The following is a 20,939-nucleotide window of genomic DNA, read 5'->3' as shown; positions in this document are numbered from 1 at the left end:
TGAGATTGTTCTGAATATCTAGGATAATTATTATGTCTGTTATTTGGGAACGTTACATGCAATATTGAAGCTCAACTCTACCATGGCTTTCTCTTTCTTAGGTCATGTATTTTTCTCTAACTCCATCTTTATATTCTTTATCATCTCTCTAACTCCATCTTCATAACCCACTCAAATTCATAGTTTAACGTTGGCGCCTACGTCGTCACTTTTGCTGTCGACGGCCTCAACGTCATCAACGACATTGCTGGAGCTTATAGTGAGAATCTTCCTATTATCTGTATTGTTAGCGGTTCAAATTTGAATGATTATGGAACCAATGCTCCACCACACCATCGAATTTATTGATTTAGTCAATATATAAATCCATGTTATTTTTTTCTATTTATCTATTTTTCTCTCGCTAGATCTCTTAAGTTCTTGAGTTGGGTTATTTGGTGATCTAGTGAAGAGGTAGTTCTTGAGGATTTTGGAATTTTGAGATTTTGTACTGACAGAGGATTTTGGGATTTTGTGTAGATAGATTTAAACAGGAAGGAGGAAAAAATTGAATAGATAATAAAATTTGGATAGATATTTCAATAGATAAGGGAACAAATTGAATAGATAGGGAAAAAATTGAACAAATAAATACAAATTAAATTAAAAAAAATTAAACAGATAAAAAGATTTCAACAGATAGGTTAAGGGATTAAATTAAAAACAAAATGTTCACTAAAATACCAAAATGTACTACTCACTATAATATTTTACAAAAAATGTACTATTCACAAAGAAAAAAACTCACGAGACTTGATGGCTTACACATTTTTTAAAATGGATCTTCCACCAAATATATATATTTTTGGGTTTGTTTTTTGGGTGAAAATAGAGCACCCATTTTGACATTAATAAAAGATGAATTACAATAACATCTTATAAGATTTTTAAAAAAATACATTTTTTTTGTAATTAATTAATTAATTTACAAATTTGATTACATTGATATGATTTTGATTCAAAAAATATTTAGTCTTATTACAGTAAGGAATTCAATAGTTATATAGGTAGATAAATGACATTATTATACATTTTACAATAAAATATATTTTAATTAACTTAATAATTGATTATGTAGTTAGAGAAATTTGAAAGAACAAACTATAATTTTTTTTATTTTTTTTTTAGAAAGGACAAACTATAATTTAATTATATGGAATTTGTAATTTAAATAAATTTTAGGGCAAATTACACTTCACTCCCCTCAACTATTACTATTTTTTACTTTACCCCTCAAAACAAAAAATTGGTACAATGTATCTCTTCAAAATTTCAATCAAATCCTTATGTTTATATTCTATTAACAAAACAGATAGAAAGTATATTTTCAATCAAATTCTTATATTTATATTTTATTAACAAAAACAGACAAAAATATGTACATATCGTATTTGTGATGAAAATACTATTTAAAAATCTATCATAAATATGAGATGTACACCTTATATTGTGTCAATTTTTTAGTTTAAGAGAATACATTATATTAATTTTTAAATTTTAAGGGTATATTTATAATTTGTCTAAAATATATTAAGAATGGGCAAAATTTATCATTTTGGCCGGGAGTCGCTGCAGGCAGGCTTCAAGGTTTTCAGGCAATACACCATCCATTTCTCGGCAAAGCTTTCTACACTTGTCTTCACTCTTCGCTCACCTCTTTTTACGAAGCAACTCTACAGAGAGAGAGAGAGAGAGAGAGAGAGAGAGAGATAATCCCCTTCACACTCACAACAACAATCACACTTCAATCGTCATTGAATTCTCATTACTCTCAACGCCAGAACAACATGTTGCGAAGGTACGCTATAATTACATACACAAATCAATGCATATACGTTCCTACATATGTATATCTGTATGTATGTGTGTAATTGTAAATAGCTGAATCATATGTATCTGTTTGAGGGTTGTTCTGTGATTCGGTCCATTAGGGTTTTGCATTCTCAATTGATCCCCATTCGTTGTGTGCTTGACCCATTGGAATTTTGTTTTGGCTTTCGCAGGTCTATTTTGGAGCTTTCGTCCCGTCAATCTTTTAGAAGGAACCCAACTTGGGTTTCAACTCAGGCATGCTATATTTCTTGCCTTATCACATATTTCAAAAGAAACCAAATTAACTAGCTTATTTGATTTTTTTCTTCTTAAAGTGGAGAAAAATGGGTTCAAAAGCTGATTTTGGGTTGATATATATTGTATAATATGTTAATGTTGAACACTCGCTTAACAATGTTACCTATCAATCATCATGTTCTTTTAGCTCAATTCATGATTCTCTCTCTTTTTATTTGTTTGCTTGTTTGTTTGTTTTTTCCCCAGTATGCATTATCTCAATTCATGATAATTGTGAAAGTTTATTGGGTTGATCACTTATCCGTTGATATATGTTGTGTTTAGACCATCTCCAATGGTTACTCAAACCTGTTATCAAATTTGAATTTGTTGAAACTTGAGTCATTTTGCTGCTCCAACAGTTGCACCAAATAAGTATCAAATTGAGGACTTTACTTTTCTGTCATCAAACTGAGGACCAATGTGCCTTTTATCAAATCACCGTTCATTACCGTTGCCGGACGCCCACCGGATGACCACCTCAAGGCAATTTTTATTTATTTATTTATTTATTTTTTTACACTGGCCGGTTGATTGGTCGATCGGCCGGTGTTCTGATAAAGTTCCAAAATCCTCCGTTGGAGCACTTGATATCAAAGGAAGCTTTTACTCAAATTTGATGAAAAAATTGATGCACTGTTGGAGATGCTCTTACAATCTTGTATTATATATATATATTATTTTTTATTTCATTTGTGTATTTATTATATTACGAAGACATGTGGGCAACTAGGGAGATATAATCATATAACTTCATAAAAACAAGGGTCTGGACAAAAAGTCTGTTTCTTATTGTTCTTATAGAAATGCAAATGCAATAGATAAGAGCGTCAAAATTGAACTGTTCACCTAGTTAGCAAGTATAAGGAATCCTTTCAGTATAATGCGACATCTATTTGTAACTACTAGATACCTGAGAGGAACATAAACTACCTGATCATAGGTCAAGACAATTGGCTGCAATACACGTGTGACTGTGGTAATGAACCAGAATGATCAAATGTAGTGGAACTCTAAGTTTTGGTATCAAAAGCTTGTGCAAGCATCAGAGGAGTAGTAATCATTTCGGTCATGTAGTACCTGATGGTAAATGTTGACCATTGTTCTCAGTCCAAAATCAGTAAACCGTGGAACAGAGGGCAGCTGCATTGATGGGTATTAGTTTAGATCTGCTGATTTTTTTTTTTTTTTTTGAAGTAAGTGAAAAAAAAGGTTGCCCATCAATGCAGTAAACTTTTTTGCTGCTGTTATTATTATTATATTTTTTATTTTTATGTTTTTTTCTTCCTCTGTTTTTGGTATATCAGGGGCATTTGAAATTATGAGCCAGATAAGATGGAAGCTATTCTATCAGTCGTGCAACTTCACCTTGTTATATTATATATTTATAGAATCAATATATTTCTTACATTGTCATTTTCTTCGCTTTTGGGGCAGATACCCTCACATCTTTCTTTTAGGAAGCCATATTCAGTTGCATCTGAGCAAAATGCGCCCCAAGGGTCTGGTTCAACAGGCAAGCCACCTGAGTCGGGGAGTTATTTCTCAAAAGTTATCATTGGAATTCTTGCATTTGGTGCTGCTGTGGCAGCTTATCGTTTAAATGAACAATCTGTTGAAGCACAGCGTCGTCGTCGTGCTCTTGAGTTAGTTAAAATAGATCCAGTGGACCTGTCAACAAATATTAAAGATTTGAAAGAAGATAAACCTTTGGGGGAGCAAAATGTGATGTCCAGCATTCAAGAGTCAAATGTGTCCAGTCCTAATACAGAGCCTGCTGAGAAAAACACTGAAACTCATTCAGATCTTCCTCACCTGGATGATTTGAGCAGAAGCGGAGGAGAAAGCCAATTTCAGGTAAAAGATGAAACTCAATTGACACCTGAAGAAGATATAACACCTATCCAAGAGAAAGAGTTGCCCAGCTCTTCTCCAAGCATCGTGACATCTGATGATGAAAGTAAAACTTCTGGAACATCACTTGACGAGAGGCTTGACGTGAAAAGCACAAACATGAAACCTAAGATAGAGCAGCATGAGGCAGTTGAAAGCAGAACGATACTTAAGGAGGCTAATGCAATTCCTGAAGAAAATGAGATGAAGTCAACATCACCTGGGCAGCAAACTGCTACAGACATGCCAGAGGTACAAGTTATTATTCTTACTAAGGTTAAATTGCATTGCATTGCATTTCATTTACAACTATTCTAGGGGTACTTTTTTGCAGGATGCACATGGTGGTGTGGTACAACCAAGTTCCCTTCTTGATGAATATTACTTGAGAGATATGGATCAGGCAACCATTTCCACTTTATCTGACAAACATAAGGTCAGTGCCTTCAGACATTTTTTGGGAAGATAAATAGGCTGTGTTGAGTACTTGTACCATAGTTTATGCACTCACTGTTTGCTAATTCATGCTTATTCTATTGGGGGGAAAGGATTTTTTATGTTTAATTATTGGTTTTCCAAAACTGAAGGATTTAGTTGGTGCAAGTGAAGATTCCAATGATGTTTACATATCCAAGGATGGAAAACTGGTTCTTGATTTCATACAAGCCATTCATGCAGCTGAGAAAAGGCAAGCGGAGTTAGATGCTCATATTTTTGCTGAAGAAAAGAGAAAGTTGAAGGTTTGATATTTGGTTTACTCTAGATTTTTTTTTTTTTTTTTTTAAAAAATTTAAAATTTCAATGACTTTATATATGGTTTATAGTTCAATTTATTTATTTTTTTTGGATTAATGATGTCGTGGTGCTGCATAAATTATGTTATAGTTTTAACAATATGGATATGGTGACCTCAATTCATATTGATTTTGCAACTTTCTTTGAAGAAAATAGCTGATAATTCAACAATTGCTGAGGACACTTCTAATGAAACTTTTGCTAGTGTTAATAGATACGCTTTTCTTCACCGTGGTTTAGCCAAAAAAAATGTAGTGCTCTCTTAAAGTTTGATTTGTGACACACAACTTTTGTGAGGGCAATACAAAAGCAACGGTTGTGGGGGAGGTGAGGGATTAGGTTGCAATGATGGGTATGGGGGAAGGGTTGTGCAAACGGGAGTGGGTGAAAGGGGCAACAATTTGGGGTGGACGGGGGATGGCATTGTGGTGGGGGAGGAGGGAGGACGAGGGTGGCACTTTGGTCGGGGAAAAGGGAGGAGGGTGGACGGGGTTTGGTGGGGGGAAGAGGGACAAATTACCGGGAGCTGCTACAATGGTGATGGTGTTGTTAACTAGGGTTTTGTGGTGGATGCTGATAGGGTCCAGGTGCTGGTGGCAGTTTTGGGTGGTGCTGATGGTTTTGGGTGGTAGAGATGGGTGATTATTGTGGTTTTGGGTGGTGGAGATTGTGACAGAACCCAACCAATTGAGAGAGAATAATTATATTGTATTATTTGTAGAAATTTAATGTATAAAGAGAAATGATTGTATTATTGATTGTTATAGATTGATCTATTGATACATATCCTGTCTATTACAAATGGTTCCTTATATAGATGTAGGTGTAGTGGATGGTGTGTAGTGGATGGTGATAGTGGTGTAGTGGGTTAGGTTTAGTGGAGTAGGTGAGGTGGTAGTGGTGGTAGGTGATGGTAAATTCTAACAGCCCCCCGCAAACTCAAGGAGGATAGAAACTAACCAACTTGAGTTTGAAAAGAGGAACAAAACAAGAAAATACATAAAAAAAGGATAGGAGACACTGTATGGTCGTGTCAGACCGTTGGTGAAGATACTGGATGGTGGTGTCATAACGTTGTAGAGGACACTGGATGGCGGTGTCAGACCGATGTAGAAGACAGTTTATGGGGTCATGTCGGACCGTTGTAGCAGACAGTTTATGGGGTCATGTCGGACCGATGTAGCAGGACACTGTGTGGTCGTGTCAGACCGATGTAGAAGACAGTTTATGGGGTCGTGTCGGACCGTTGTAGCAGACAGTTTACGGGGTCTTGCTGGACCCTTGTAGAAACTAACCGAAATCAATGTCGGGACAGTTTACAGAGTCTTGTCGGACCCTTGTAGAAACTAACCGGAATCTATGTCGGGACAGTTTACAGAGTCTTGTCGGACCCTTGTAGAAACTAACCGGAATCTATGTCGGGACAGTTTACAGAGTCTTGTCGGACCCATAAAGGAGCTAGCCGGAATCAATGTCGGGACAGTTTACAGAGTCTTGTCGGACCCCTTAAAAAGTCACACCCTCAAAAGGTGTGCCCAATTTTGTCAAAAGGCGTGCCATCAAAAGGCAGTGGAGAAAAATATTAAAAGAAAAAGAAAGGAAAAGAGAGGTCTGCACATGGCTTCTCTTGTTTCCAAGTTTTGAGGCTGTAAACAGATGTAGAGACGCTAGGGTTTTGGATTTTTCAATGGAATCCGTACAGAAGAAGACCAGCAGATTGTGTTAGATAACAAAAGCCCAGTTTTCTAAAAACAGTGGAGGATTGGGAACTGTGAGTCTTTGATAATAAACAAAGACAACACAATTTAGTTGAGTCCACGTCCAAATATTTTCGTCACATTCTCTCTCTTTTTTTTTTTTTTAATTTGTTTTTGGCTGTGCAAACCAGTGCAGCTTTTGAAAATAAAAAATAAAAAACATTCTAGGTAGTTGCACTGTTTAATATAGAGCAGAAGACTTTATTACCTGGACAAACAAGACAATGGGCAAACGAAAAACGCCAAATTCAGTGGGCGGTCTTAAATGAGGAAGAGCGATGGAGAGTTTGACCCAAAAAAAAAAGAGGATGAGGTCTGATAGTCCAACACCGGGTAGACGGATGGCAATCACTCTTGTTTTATCATCTTTGCAGGTGATACCGACCCAAGAGCTGCAGACAGAGATGTTAGAATTCCAGTTGAGTTTTCGGATATGCGGAACAGCAGAAGCAAAGTCCAGAAGGGACTGTCTATCAGAGTTCAGGTCACCAATAATCAGGGGAATGATAGGCAGTAGGATAAAGATGGAAGTAACCACTTGAAAGGATTGGAGCTTCATGAGGAGCTTCAGTGTGGGGTATTTGCTAATCATATCAATGATTCGAATATGACCTCAGCAAACTCTGCTTCTACCAATTGCAACTTCTCGATGTTAAATTCTTCTTCTGCGGAGATCTCTGTCAAGCGAGGGACTTGAAGTGAGTTGGGCGTGAAGGTGGTGGACCCGAAGAAATTTCAAGGTATGTGTAAAAAAAAAATTCTATCAGACTAGGTTGAGGTCCGGCGGACGGCCAAGGCGAGGTTGCCGCCCGCCGGTGAAGCGAAAAATACTAAATTCTTAACCTTGCTCTGATACCATGTAGAAATTTAATGTATAAAGAGAAATGATTGTATTATTGATTGTTATAGATTGATCTATTGATACATATCCTGTCTATTACAAATGGTTCCTTATATAGATGTAGGTGTAGTGGATGGTGTGTAGTGGATGGTGATAGTGGTGTAGTGGGTTAGGTTTAGTGGAGTAGGTGAGGTGGTAGTGGTGTAGTGGGTTAGGTTTAGTGGAGTAGGTGAGGTGGTAGTGGTGGTAGGTGATGGTAAATTCTAACATTATTCTAATAATTATCTATGTTACAACCTTGATTAATCTACACACTGAGGTGGTGTTTGATAAATTGAAAATCAAGTCCTGAATGCTAGATTTTTTAAGTTAAAAAAAGTGTAAATCTCTTCTTCATTACATAATTAATCTGCTCATTCATATGCACAGAGATATGTAGAAGAGGGATGCACTGTACCCAATGGTATATACAAAATTATGGAAGCACAACCACTCCGTCCCTTTAATTCATCTCCAAATGCAAATTTGAAAATGCAATTTTCCAGATTTTGAAAATTTTCATAATCTTTACTAAGAAAAAATTGGAAAATTTATGGGAAAATCTTTTCGATACATAAGGCAGTGTTGGAGACTCTGTATGGTGTGCTAGTGACAGGAGCGGAGTATGTGATGAGATGGGTTGCTGCCCTGCTCAGAGGGTTTTGGGGTAAAATCCTTCTAAAAACTGCTTGTTGATGCTTCGGATGATTGCTTCCATTGGAAAGGAATATGGTGTGTTAAGGTTCCACCTTTAGGGTTTATAATTTAGAATTTAGATCTAAGGGAGTAGATACCAACTTGAAGCATGAGATAGTTATATTTTCACTCGTGTTCAATGAAGTGTACAAACCCCCTTGGATTAATAATGCTGGAAATAGCTTCAAACATTTACTGGCTAAAATCTTGTAAAGAAAGGCTGATAGAAAGCCTTGAAACATGTGTTATATGGTTACATATTCAGAATTTTGTTGGTAAAGTGGGCTTCCAGTGAATTTCATTGGATGTATTGTTTTGTTTACAGGCATCTTCTTGTTATCATAATATTTGCTAAATATCTTGATATTGTATTACTTTAGCTAACCATTAAGATATTGTTTAACCACTTAACAATTTTCAGTATATTGACTCATATGTTGCCAGATTGATATATTTGCAATATTTTATGACTTTTAATACCATGGTGATTAGTAATTTATATTCTTTGATTCTTTGTATTCTTTCTCATGATATTATTTAAATAATTTAGGAGAAGTATGAAAAGGAATTGAAGGATACTAGGGCCAGGGAGCTTATGTATGCTGAAGAGGCGGCTATACTGGACAAGGTACAGATTTATTTTCTCTTCTGCTCTTATATTATTTTCTTGTATATGATCACCATGTTTTGCTTTTGCATTTAGTGAATGCATCCAGGTCTAGTAATAAGCAACTTTTTGTTGTATATGCATCCTAAGGTGCTTTCACTTCTTGTTACACAATGCAAGTTTTGTTTTTTGTAAGTTTTTTTTTTTTTAAATTTTTTATTTTTATTTTTATAACTAAAAGAGAAAGATGGTTACAATGAAGCTCAAAACATAGCCTAGACACACAAATGACACTCCTCAAGGATTAGGAAACACATAATCTAGCCTAAACAAAATGAACTCTTATAGTTCAAGAGAATGGAAGAAATCACACAGAAGCATCTATTGGATTGAGCAGCTAACATGGGCTTGTTCCTACCAATCCTACCTGATAAGACCAAACTAATGAAGAGACAACGGTGCAGCCAAACTAGTGAAGACCAAAATCATCTCACCAAAGACCTAGCATTCTCCATTCGCCACGAATCAATCGCCAACCACACAACTAAGCTAAGAAGCATGGACACGGACATGTGACACGACACGGATACGATATGGACACGTTGACACGCTAGTTTTTGAAAAATGTAGGATACGACACGTAGGGGACACACATGAATTATATAATTTTATATATTTATTATATGTTATATATATGAATATATCATTCAAAGGTAATAAAAAATGCGATATGACACTAATTCCTATAAATTTATACTCCCTCTGTCCCAAAATAATAGTCCCTTTTGGGGAATCCAACTTTTTTGGTAGTACAATTATAGCACTCTAAAAATATAAAATTTTCAAAATTACCCTTTGACAGTGCATTTTTTTGGCAATATCAATTGTCATAATAGGAAATTCATATTATTTTAGTCCTTGATTTTTGAAAAGGGACTAATATTTTGGGACAACGAAAAATGAAATAAGGGACTAATATTTTGGGACGGAGGGAGTATGATTTTTGTTTTATTATTATATCTTAAATTGTTTTGTTCAAAGTTATAATTAGTTTCACATGTGTCTAATCGATAGACGTGTGTCCCCCAAGTGCTCAAAGAGTGTCCGGGTTTTTAAAAAAATTTAAAAAATAGGATACATTTTGAAGAGTGTCGGACATGTGTCCTAAGAGTGTCCAAAGAGTGTCGGTGTCCGATACAGACACAACACAGATACATTACCTTCTTAGAAGTGTCCGTGCTTCTTAGCAACTAAGTAAAGGAAAAGCAAATACTAACTCATGCTTTAACTTTGATTGACTTGCCACACAGCGTCTTTTTTTGGAGTGGCTTGGTTTAGTAACATCCTAGAAAAGTCAAAAAGTCACTAACAAGCTAAAAAGCCAAAAAACCATACAAAAAAGTCAAAGATTCTTTTATCTCTCTATTTTTTGCACATTTTTTTTGTAAAAAGCCAAAAAATTATCCCAAACATATTAATTTTTTTCACATCATATTTTAGCCAAAAAGTCAAAAAGTTACTAAAATAGCCTATTCCCAAACCAACCAGTCAAGGAGTTAAGTGACTCTCGAAAGTTGTCTTTTGTTTTGTGTCATGTCCCACTTTGCCTTATAGCACTAACCTCTGAAAGCGATTAATGAGAGAATCAAGCACAATTCTGTTTGACAAATATGTCAATGCCTGTGATCTTTTCAGTATAGCGATTGATTTCATGGCTATCAATCAAATTGAATCAGGTACTAGCCTAAAGGTTACATTCCTGAGGAGAAGGTTCAGTAATTTACTCAAAAAAAGTGTGGAGAAAGGTCACTCAGCGAAAAAGAGAGGTGGCTCTAGCCAAGGATTGAGTCCTTTTTTTGGATCTGTAACGAGTAGTTGGATAAGATCCAGACGCAACTATTGCTTGGATGTGATATAGACTTCACCTGCTCCTACCCACCCCGAGGCCATTGGTTTTCTTTTGGGAGCTAATTCGAAGATCTCAGTGGTCTTGTGAGTGGTTGATAAACTTACTTACAAGAAGGATAATTCAATAAAACAACAGGGAACCATTTAAGGTCAAATAGAATGTTTCTTTCCATTCTTTGTGGGCCACTTATTTCTTCAACAAATTCACCGAACAGAAGGAAAAGGGTGCTAAAGGCCCCAATTGTTTATGTCTATAGGTCAATCAAAACCTTTTGAGGTTGTGAGAAGGAGTTGCATTCTTCTATCTGTTTGAATATCCTCATTTTCATGTCCTAATCTAAAAAATTATTCAATGCACTCTTAGTGAATCTGAGGGTGGGCTGACAATTTATGATTGAATGAGGCTTATTTATAAAGGCGCAAGCATTGTTGTCAAATCGTGAATCGAATCTTGAATCGTTTTGTTAAAATAGTGAATCGTGAATTGTAAGATTCATTTTATTTAATATGATATATAATTCTATGTATTTATATGTATATAATATTAAAAATATATACAATGTTTAAAATAAAGTAAATTATATATATGTATATACATATAAAATTATGTAAGTTAATATAACTAATTAATCTCTTCTATATATCTTCATAGTTTGGCAAAAACGCCATTGTTTCATGCGTTATGTAAACAAAATAGAAATAAAATTGAATCACAGTGAATCGTAGTTAATTGCAATGAATCATATCGGAAATTGTATTGTATGATTCACTCAATTTTTGATTCAACAGCACAGTTCGAATCATTTTTGTTGAAACTTGTATCGAATCGTATGAATCAAATTGTGAATCATACAATTCTAACAACCACGGGCACAAGTTTGATAGGGAATGAGTGGATGGCAGAGGGATGCAACTTGCAAGTGACTCGAGGGGCGAGGGAATTTTTTTTAGGTTGTATCCGCTTGGGCATCCATTGATTTTGAATCTTCTTAATGAACAATCGGCTCATGTTTGAGCATGATGAAATAACTAGCCCCATTCAAGTTATTCAATTGGTTTCTTTTATCTTGTTGCCCTAATGTGAATTTTAAAACTATGACACAATCAAAGTGTCATTCATGACTCTCGTATGCCCCTTTAATTTGGTACCTTTGCTGCACTTTCTCATTCAGGCTGATATGATTTTCAATTGAAAAAGAAGGACGGTCGGTTGTTTAAGGGTAAGAGGTTTTTGAATAAGGTGGTTAAGAGAAAAAGGTTAGCTTGGGTTGGGATTGGTAACAAACTTTTGTGGAATGCTGAATAGAGAAATATAATGGTTTGATAACACTAATGACTTCGATCACCTAAAGGCAATCACGGAATTGAACTATCAGCCGCTCACCCATTAAGCCATTTGTGCTAGTAATGAGGTCCCCATACTAGAATAAAAAAAGGGGCACTTAGTAGTTTCTCTTTCCTTCCAAATTAACCTTTCGCATTGAATGAAGCCCTCGACCATTTGGAGCATCAAAGATCTCCACAGTAACCTCTTTTCCCTCAATCATAGCCTCTGTTTAAGCAACACCTGATCTAAAGGGGGAACAATCTGCCACTCTAGACTAACTTTCAGCTCACACTTTGCAATAACCTTGCTATATCAAAGAGACTAAACTCCAATCACCATCAGCAGAAAATGGCGATCTTGGATCCCTCATGTGGCTCAAGGAAAGATGAAAAATTGAGAGGTGAGAGTACCGGAAACCATCACAGGGGTTCTCCAAGGAAGAAGATATGCATGGAAAACATGTTCTCTTCCCGACGATTGGATTTGCATTTGAACCGTGGGAAATCCTAGTTCAAGGTTAATTTTGGTTTATTGAATTAGCAATTAAGGTTGTTTTGCTTTTATGTTTTGTTTTGGGAAGTGTTATTAGCATTCCATTTCTTCACAACTGCACTCCAATTTTTCTCATTTAATGTGTATTGGGAATGGGGTCATTTGTAAATTTTGATACAAAAAACAATATGGAGTGTAATTTATAATAATGGGACCATGAATAGCACTACACTTATTTTTTCTTTCTTTCTTTCTTTCTTTCTTTTGTTTTTTTTTTTTTTTCATGTTCTTCTCTTCTTGGCTTAGTGAATTCAGAGACCTGTTGCTGGAACCTCTTAAACGAAGTGGAATTTCTAATTGTATATATTATAGCTCTCTAAAATAGTAATTTTTTCACTTTGTTGAAGGAGAAACTGATCTTGAAATTTGTGTAGCTACTATTGTAGGTTCTTGGGGCATTTGGTCATCTTTGTCTAGGATTTCTACCTATAAAAAAAAATAAAATAAAAATCTTCATCTTGGATTTGGGCAATTCTTCTACAGTTATACATTTAGCTACTTTTCTTCTGAATGGAATTGAATACATGTTGATGCCTCCACCAAAATGTCCACAACTCTATATGCAAATGTATGATTATTCCAATAGCTTGGGTATTTTATAATATTTCTACTGCCATTGAAGTTTACATTTTATCAATCCATTTTCAGGAATTAAATAGAGAAAGAGTTAAAGCTGCTGCTGCTCTCAAGTCACTTCAGGGAGAATTAGAAGAGAAACTTAGGATGGAACTTGAGCAGAAGGTGCAAGCTTAGTTCCATGTTAATATTTTTCTGGGTCAACAATTGGAGACTTGTATTTAAGTTGTTCTTGAAGCTGCAGGAAGCTGAAGCAGAATTGCAGCTGAAGAAAATCCAGGAGCTAGCAAAAGCCGAATTGGCTGCAGCAATTGCAAGTGAGAAGGCATTCCAGATAGAAAAGATGGCAGAAGCAAATCTACATGTATGACATCCATTGAAGTTACTTTAGCACATATAATTGCAACATTGCTGACTTGTAGGCCTTATATTCAGACGCAAACTTCAACTCCATTAGAATATGAATAGGGGTGTTCATAGGTCTAGTTGAGTCGGGGTCACTCCATACCCACCTTAATCGATTACCTTGGGTTTAGGATGAAGGCACCTGATTTTGACCAACTAGATGTTTGAAACTGGACATCTCTGGGTTGAATAATATTTGGTTAAGTGTCGAAACTGACCACTCTGCCATGTTGCATAGTCTAATTTAGTAACCAAAAATTAAAACAACATCAATTTCTAAGTCCCTAAAATTATTTTTGACGAGGGTGGTGAGAGACAGGGATTAAGGTTGAGGGTGAGAGAGAGTCATATTTGAGAAGGGGAAAGGTGAGAGACGTAGTGAGACTTGAGAGAGGGGGGGAATGAGAGACCGGTTTTAGAGAGAAGGGGCTTTGGGTGTGAGGAGGAGAGAGGGGGAGGGGTTAGAGACAAAAGGAAGGGCTCTGAGTTAGAGTGAAAGGGCTTTGGGATCCAAGGCAGAGAGAGGAGAAGAGGTGAGAGAGGGAGATCTAAGACTGAGAAGCGAAGTAATCTCCAAAGGGAAAGGCAAAGGCCTAAAGACATAGTTTTGAAATGTGAAGGGGCTTTGGTTTCTCTAGAGAGAGAGAGAGAGAGAGAGGTCTATAATCAACATTTGAATATAGAGCAATGATGATGTCTATGGTTAATCCGCAAGAGATGAGATAAGTTTGTAATATCTTTAGTCAAAAAGATAAGATTGTAATATTTTCAGCTAATAAAAAGAAGCCACATGGTTGGAAAAGTATTTTTCTTCAATATATCGATCGTGTCGGGTTGGGATTGTGGATTTTTGGTTGGGATGGGAATCTACCTGGTCCCTGCCTCTATTACATTTACTAAATATATTTATATGTATATAATATATAATTATTTTCTTAAATATGATAGATAAAATTGAAACACTAAAATATTACACTTACTTAACATTCATTTTAACTTCTTTATTTCTTATTTTTCATCTTTTTAACTCTCATCAGTTACAAAACATTATCAATAATATACCATATCATCTCATATTTATTAATATTGTCATTCATAAAGTTACAAAATTAACCCGTTCCTGCCTTGCCCCCCACCATCGCCTTGATTATCCCACCCCCAATATGATATGGGGTAGGGCACTACAAACCCGCCCCATCCTGCCCCGCTGCCTTTTTGGTTCCTAATTCAACACCCGATTGTGAAACCAAAAAAATTAGTAACATAAACCCATGGCCGACCGAAACTAGTGTTAAAAACTTGCATTGGTGGTCAGTCCGGGTTGAGTTGGGTGGGTTAGGTAGATATTTAAACAACCCTAATATGAATAGCAATTTTTACTTTGAGGGGAGAGATTTGAAAACTAAGGAAATTTGAAGTACAACTTGAAATGTTCCCTAATATAGGATTGCACAAAACATTGAATGTTACATAAAAATCTCTATGAACTAGTGTTACCAGAAAATGCTAATACCTAATGATTCACGTTTTGAAAAGCACGTTCCAAACATAGTACACTTTCATTCCAAAATGGTAAATTAAGCGGTCCGAAGTGATCCTAAAGTTTTTTGCAAAATATTTCTTTAAAGGTTTAAAAATATCAAATATAATGAACTAAAATCTGAGATGATTGAAGTTAATTGGACAAAATGTAAAAAAATGGGTTATGATGATCATATAGAAATGTGTTACTACATGATTGATTTGAAGAAAAACTGCATTTTATTGAATGTCTAATTGTTAAAATAAAATTATTCTAGAAGTACCTTGAATTATTATACTGTAATCTATACAAGCCTACTCTTATCGTACAATTTGTACCACATTTTAGAGCATGGCGTGTACCACGTTCTAGTTCCTGTCCCACATACCAGAATGATTTGTGTTACAGGTAACATAGCTATGAACAATGCTTACCAGTAAAAATAAAACCACTTGCCTAGAGCATAAGTTTCCAAAAAATATCCACAGAAATATCCATGGGCAAGTTCAATTTCTCAATACCATGCATCAATCATACATATCCAATAGCTAGCAGATTGTCTGTCAGATTTTATTTCATGCTTTTGAAAATTTGGGAGATAAGAGTACAAATCGGAAAGTTATTGTCATCAAGAAATATGACACGTATATATGTTTCTAATATATTTTAGTTACTTTATTTATTTTTAGATTGGATTAAATGCATCACATAAATATATGAAGAGCAAATTTTACATTTAATTTGGGACACAATCAACAATTTCGTGGTCAAGAGTATCTCATTGGTTCAGTAGAAGAATTTATAATCAAAGAATCAACACTGGCTGTGGAAGGCAGGGCAACCTGTAGCGAGAGATCCATAGCAACGACAATCATGCATAAATGTAAATTTGGAAAATATGTCGAACTTTATGGATTTCAAATATTAGAATTTAGTCAAACTTCACTAATTTAGCCAATGCTAGAAATGTATTTTCTATCATTTGGCACTACTAAATTATTCTCATACTATATGAACGACGCTAGGCACCTTTAGTAAATTTGGAGTATTGTTGCCTACAATAGGAATTACGGTGGGTTTTGGTTGTAGAAAGTGTGGTGCAGCCCTTGGATGGTTGGAACAAAGGAGGGACTTTGTGATGGTGGGTCTTCACAATGGCAAAGAAACAAGGGCTCTTGTTAAAGCTCATTGCCTTAGATGGACAAAATTAGGAACCACAGTTTCATAACGAAAAGAAAAGGGAGCTAAGACCTAAGGGGATCAATATGCTCTGATATCAAAATGATGCATACTAAGGCAGTATGTGGCAGGGAAAGAGAAGAGAAAAGAATTCACAAATTTGGCCACAACCTGTCTCATGTTATAAGCATATAAATGCTAAATGATACAAAATAAAGACTAGTATTTCTAGGCCCTAATAATTAGGAAAGTAGTTCCTAATGTTTTTTGGAAATGTAATCAAATATTCTAAATACTAAAAATAAAAATAGGAAACTACCAAAACCAATTACATTTATTGGACCAAAACCATTTATTCCCACACATTGGATCCTTGAGTTCTACTTGACGCTTCCAAAGAGGGTTGTTGTGTTCCAACCATCCATGCGCTGCGCCATTAGAAAGTGGGTTGTTGTGTTCCAACCATCCGTGAGTACAATACACAATGAACATTTTGTTTAAACGTCTTATTAATTTAGCACATTTGGTTTGATTTGCCACAGAAGTTGATGTAGTTGAGGTTCTTTTTGCAGATAAATGCCTTATGCATGGCATTCTATGCACGGTCTGAAGAGGCTCGCCATAGTCACTCTGTTCACAAGCTTGCTTTGGTAAGTTTTTGGTTATATTGTTGTAGATTTTAAGATGTAGAGAAGCTGGTGTAAATTTGATGATTTATAACAAATTCTCTAATCAATATATATATATATTTTTTTGATTTGCAACAAAATGAAATTTATTAATAAATGAGAAGAGGACAAGTTGTCTACTTCAAGTCCAACAGTCATTACACCAAAAACCCGAAAAGCTCCTATACATTTCCTTTGTGTTCATGGATTACACCCCTTGGTGTCTCTTTTTGATTCCATTCATTACTTTTCAAAAAAAGAGACTGTTGGGTTCTTTTAGGTGAGACTCTAGTTATTATTCGTGCTCAGTCTGTTTAGTTTCTAACTATACCAACAACTACAATAATCCCTTCTTAAACCCTAAATTCATCTCTAAACCATAGATCTAATTGTTACCTTACAATTCTAGCACAAAAAATTTAGAGTTCCCTTGTCTTCCAGAAAATCCATCATGTATTATTATTCAGTTTCATAATTTAATCAACCTTAACCATTTCAAGCCCAAATCCATTCTTGAACTTGCAGGGAGCACTTGCACTGGAAGATGCATTATCCAAAGGGCTACCAATTCAACAAGAAATAGAGGCTTTGCACACTTATCTTGAAGGCATTGATAAAGACCCACTTTTGGATTTGGTTCTATCATCCCTTCCTGAAGAAACACGGAGCACCGGCACAGATACTACATTGCAATTGAAGCATAAGGCAAGGTTTTTAGGCATTCCCATCATAATATAAACTTCATTGCTACTCCTTTTTTATCAGCCGTATTGTTTATTGATAAATTTTCATGTTCTTTGTCATTTTACATTACTTGTGTATTACTTTCACCGTCATTGTCAAAGATTATTGACTAGAGCCTTGCCTGCAAAGAGTGACAGTATAGAAGTCTATGCTTATGGAGGAGAGGAGGATATGGCGGTTATGACGAGTGGTTTTCTTTCTTTTTTTTTTTTTTTGGTGGTTTCTGTAATTTGTATTCTGTGGACAACTGCCTTCAATAAGTGGTTTTACAATGCAAATCAAATGTGATATGCTTTCATTGTCTTCTGTGGCCTTATAGTTGGTCCTTTGTTGGGGAATATGGAAAGGCTTTCTTGTCTATAGTTTATTTTAAATATTGTATCTATAGGTTAAGTATTATTAGTGATAGCATTATGGTTAAATATTTGTATATATAGGTTAAGTATTATTAGTGCCTGCATCATGTTTGGCCCAGTGATTCCCATGTCAATGAATTTTTGGGTACCCGGTAGTCTCAGGCTGCCACATTGATATGAGAACTAAGTTTATGGATGCCATGGAATGAGCTAGTCTATTGTTGTTACCTAAGGTCAGTGGAATCAAGTAAATTCTTCATCATGATGCCTTTTTGTATGTTCCTTGCAACTGGTGCCTAATAGGCCAACTCTTTTGTCTGGAGTGGCTTAGTTTATTGTTGTACATTATCTATTTGCAAAAGAAGGGGAAAAACAAATATTGTGGAGTTACTTTGAGGGTTTTCAGTCAATTTGTTGAAAGTTGAACTTGCATGCGACACACACATGCCTGCGTGGCCACACATTTGGTTGTGATATTGAAAACTGCATTTCTTCCTTTACCTCTGCAGCTATAAAATGGTGGACAAATGATGATGAATTGATGGAGAACTCTATTTTGTAGTATGGTTTTTTGACAAACTAAGCCCAACTCAAAAGTACTATTAGCCAATTATATATATATATATATATATTTGTGAGAGGCCATTTTGTGGTAGGAAGTTTGGGCTGCCATGCATGAGAATGTGGGTCCGAGTATGAGGACATCCACTTTATGCAAATCATGCCAAATGTTTGGTGTGAACTCTGTTTACCCTCTCGGCACCCTCGATTATTTGCGTCCAGCACTAGCAATTGCCTTTGTTTTGGGGTAAACAAAGTTCACTTAGTGTTGATGTTTTCAACACGGCAGATTCTTGACAATTTAAGAGATTGCTTTTGATTGTTGATTGAATGTTCTTGTTGTAGTATCAGTATTGAAGTGAATACCATTTTTTTTTTTTTTAAAAAAAAAAAAAAAACCAGAAAATAAGGAGATGGTTTTATTTTATCTGACCTTGGTTATTTGTACAGTTTGATGCTTTGAAAGGGACGTTACGGCACTTCAGCATGATCCCGCCAGGTGGTGGGGGCATTCTGGCACATTCTTTGGCTCATGTTGCATCCTTGTTGAAGGTACATATATTGTTCTTTCCTTAAGTTTCAGAATATTTTATTAGTAAAAATGACACTAATTGGATATATGTATATTTTTTAATTTTATAATTTCATAAGATCACATTGCCTGTAAGTTTGCAGGTTAAGGAGGCTGACCAATCTGGTGATGGGATCGAATCTCTTATTAATAGAGTTGAGAGCTTCCTAGCAGAGGGAAAACTCTCCGAAGCAGCGGATACTCTTGAGAATGGCGTCAAGGGCACCAAAGCTGCGGAAGTTATCAGTGATTGGCTGAGGCGAGCGAGGGATAGGGCCATTGCCGAGCAAGCTTTAACCATGCTCCAGTCCTACGCTACTTCCATCAGTGGTAGTTAAATTTCATGTTTGATTATCCAAGTTGTACCCCACTGATGATATGAAAATCAATGCAACAGTTTAGCATACAGAAGGGTCATGGTTTTCCCAATTGTATCCATGAGAACACCGCCATTCACAATCTCTGCCTTTTGAACAACTTGACACCTTAAAATTTTGTAAGCGATTGCAGCAGTATTTTGTTTTGCAATCTGCGAGGACTGTCCAAATGATGCTTAAATAAAATTCAGTTTCTTGCCTATTCTTCATGTGAACTCGTGTTTGGATTTATGGATTTGAAGTGAAAGGATTTGACACTCGTCATGCTTAGGGTCACGGTATTCTATCTCTTATTCTCTTTGAGAATTGTTTTCTATTAGAAAGTTGAAAAGCATGTTTTCTCACAAAATTATACTTGTCTTGTTAACACAAGTTGATAGGGTTGAATGATGTGTTACAAAAAGGGGTGAGCATGGTTCGGTATTAAAAGACCAAATCGCTACCCACGTTTCCGTAAAATTTAGAACTATACTGAACCATGAAAACATGGTTTGATTTGGTTTGAAATCACGATTTTTATGAACTTTATCATCATTCACAACGTAATCATAACTTGCTCAAAGATCAAATAATATATCATTATTTTATAAAAAAATAAAATAAAATTTAAATGATTGTTTAGAATTAATTCTACTATTATATAAGCATACACTTGTAAACAAAGAGTTAACACTTTATGATATATATATAAATATATAAAATATTTGAGTGTCTAACATAAATAATAAATTATATATATTGTGGGGACATTTTTGGGTAGTCCACGTGGCCGAGATTGTTAGCCGAGGTGCCACGTAGGCAGCGATAATATCGGAATCTGAGATATTTAGATAGAGGACTAGAGTCTTAGATGATATCAAACTACCTATTTGGATAGAGATGAGACTCTTGAAGAAGTTCATCTTAATTTGAATAGTGTGAGTTGTGATAAATATTATCCTTGAGTCCCATGAAGTAAGAAGAAGTTGGACACTGATTATTATAAAAGTAAGGCATTTCGGTATTATAAAAGTAAGGCATTTCGGTGGGTTTAAGGTATGCTTTTTATGTTCTTTGTTGTGAGTTAAGTACTATTTATTATCTTTGAGAGATATTTGTTTATTGAATTGATTGTCGAAGTGTCCCGGATGGACGAACCACCGCGGTATTCTCACATTCTTGTTAGTAGGTGATTGGCCCAATTTATTCTGCCGGTACTCTACAGTTTCCCCGTTTGGTTGTGTGGTTAGAAATCAACACCCACATATATGTATATATCTAAACGGTCCATATTGATTCTAAATTGGAATCATAATTATAAAATCATGGACCAAATCCTGCATTGAAAAAATTAAACCAAACAGTGTGATTTGGCCTGGATCGGACCAGTTTGCGATTTTTTTTTAAAATTTTTGTGCTCAGCCTTAGTTATAAAGGA

At 35.5% G+C, this 20,939-nt stretch overlaps 1 protein-coding gene across 1 annotated transcript; it reads left to right on the top strand.

Moving 5' to 3' along the window:
- Nucleotides 1-1,490: 1,490 nt before the first annotated feature.
- On the top strand, nt 1,491-19,724 carry LOC114294190 (MICOS complex subunit). The gene is made up of 12 exons (XM_028238320.2): nt 1,491-1,837; nt 2,043-2,106; nt 3,586-4,293; nt 4,376-4,477; nt 4,629-4,781; nt 8,720-8,797; nt 13,212-13,304; nt 13,384-13,503; nt 16,818-16,895; nt 17,439-17,618; nt 19,025-19,126; nt 19,250-19,724. Exons 1-12 carry the CDS (start codon nt 1,827-1,829, stop codon nt 19,481-19,483), a joined length of 1,923 nt encoding a protein of 640 aa, XP_028094121.2. The 5' UTR covers nt 1,491-1,826; the 3' UTR covers nt 19,484-19,724.
- Nucleotides 19,725-20,939: the final 1,215 nt, after the last annotated feature.

The sequence above is a fragment of the Camellia sinensis genome, chromosome 1 (genome assembly GCF_055761805.1).
Source record: "Camellia sinensis isolate YWXY chromosome 1, ASM5576180v1, whole genome shotgun sequence".
NCBI classification, from domain to species: domain Eukaryota; kingdom Viridiplantae; phylum Streptophyta; class Magnoliopsida; order Ericales; family Theaceae; genus Camellia; species Camellia sinensis.
Note: the sequence above shows the minus strand (reverse complement) of the source record. Positions and strands in the feature narration are given on the sequence as shown.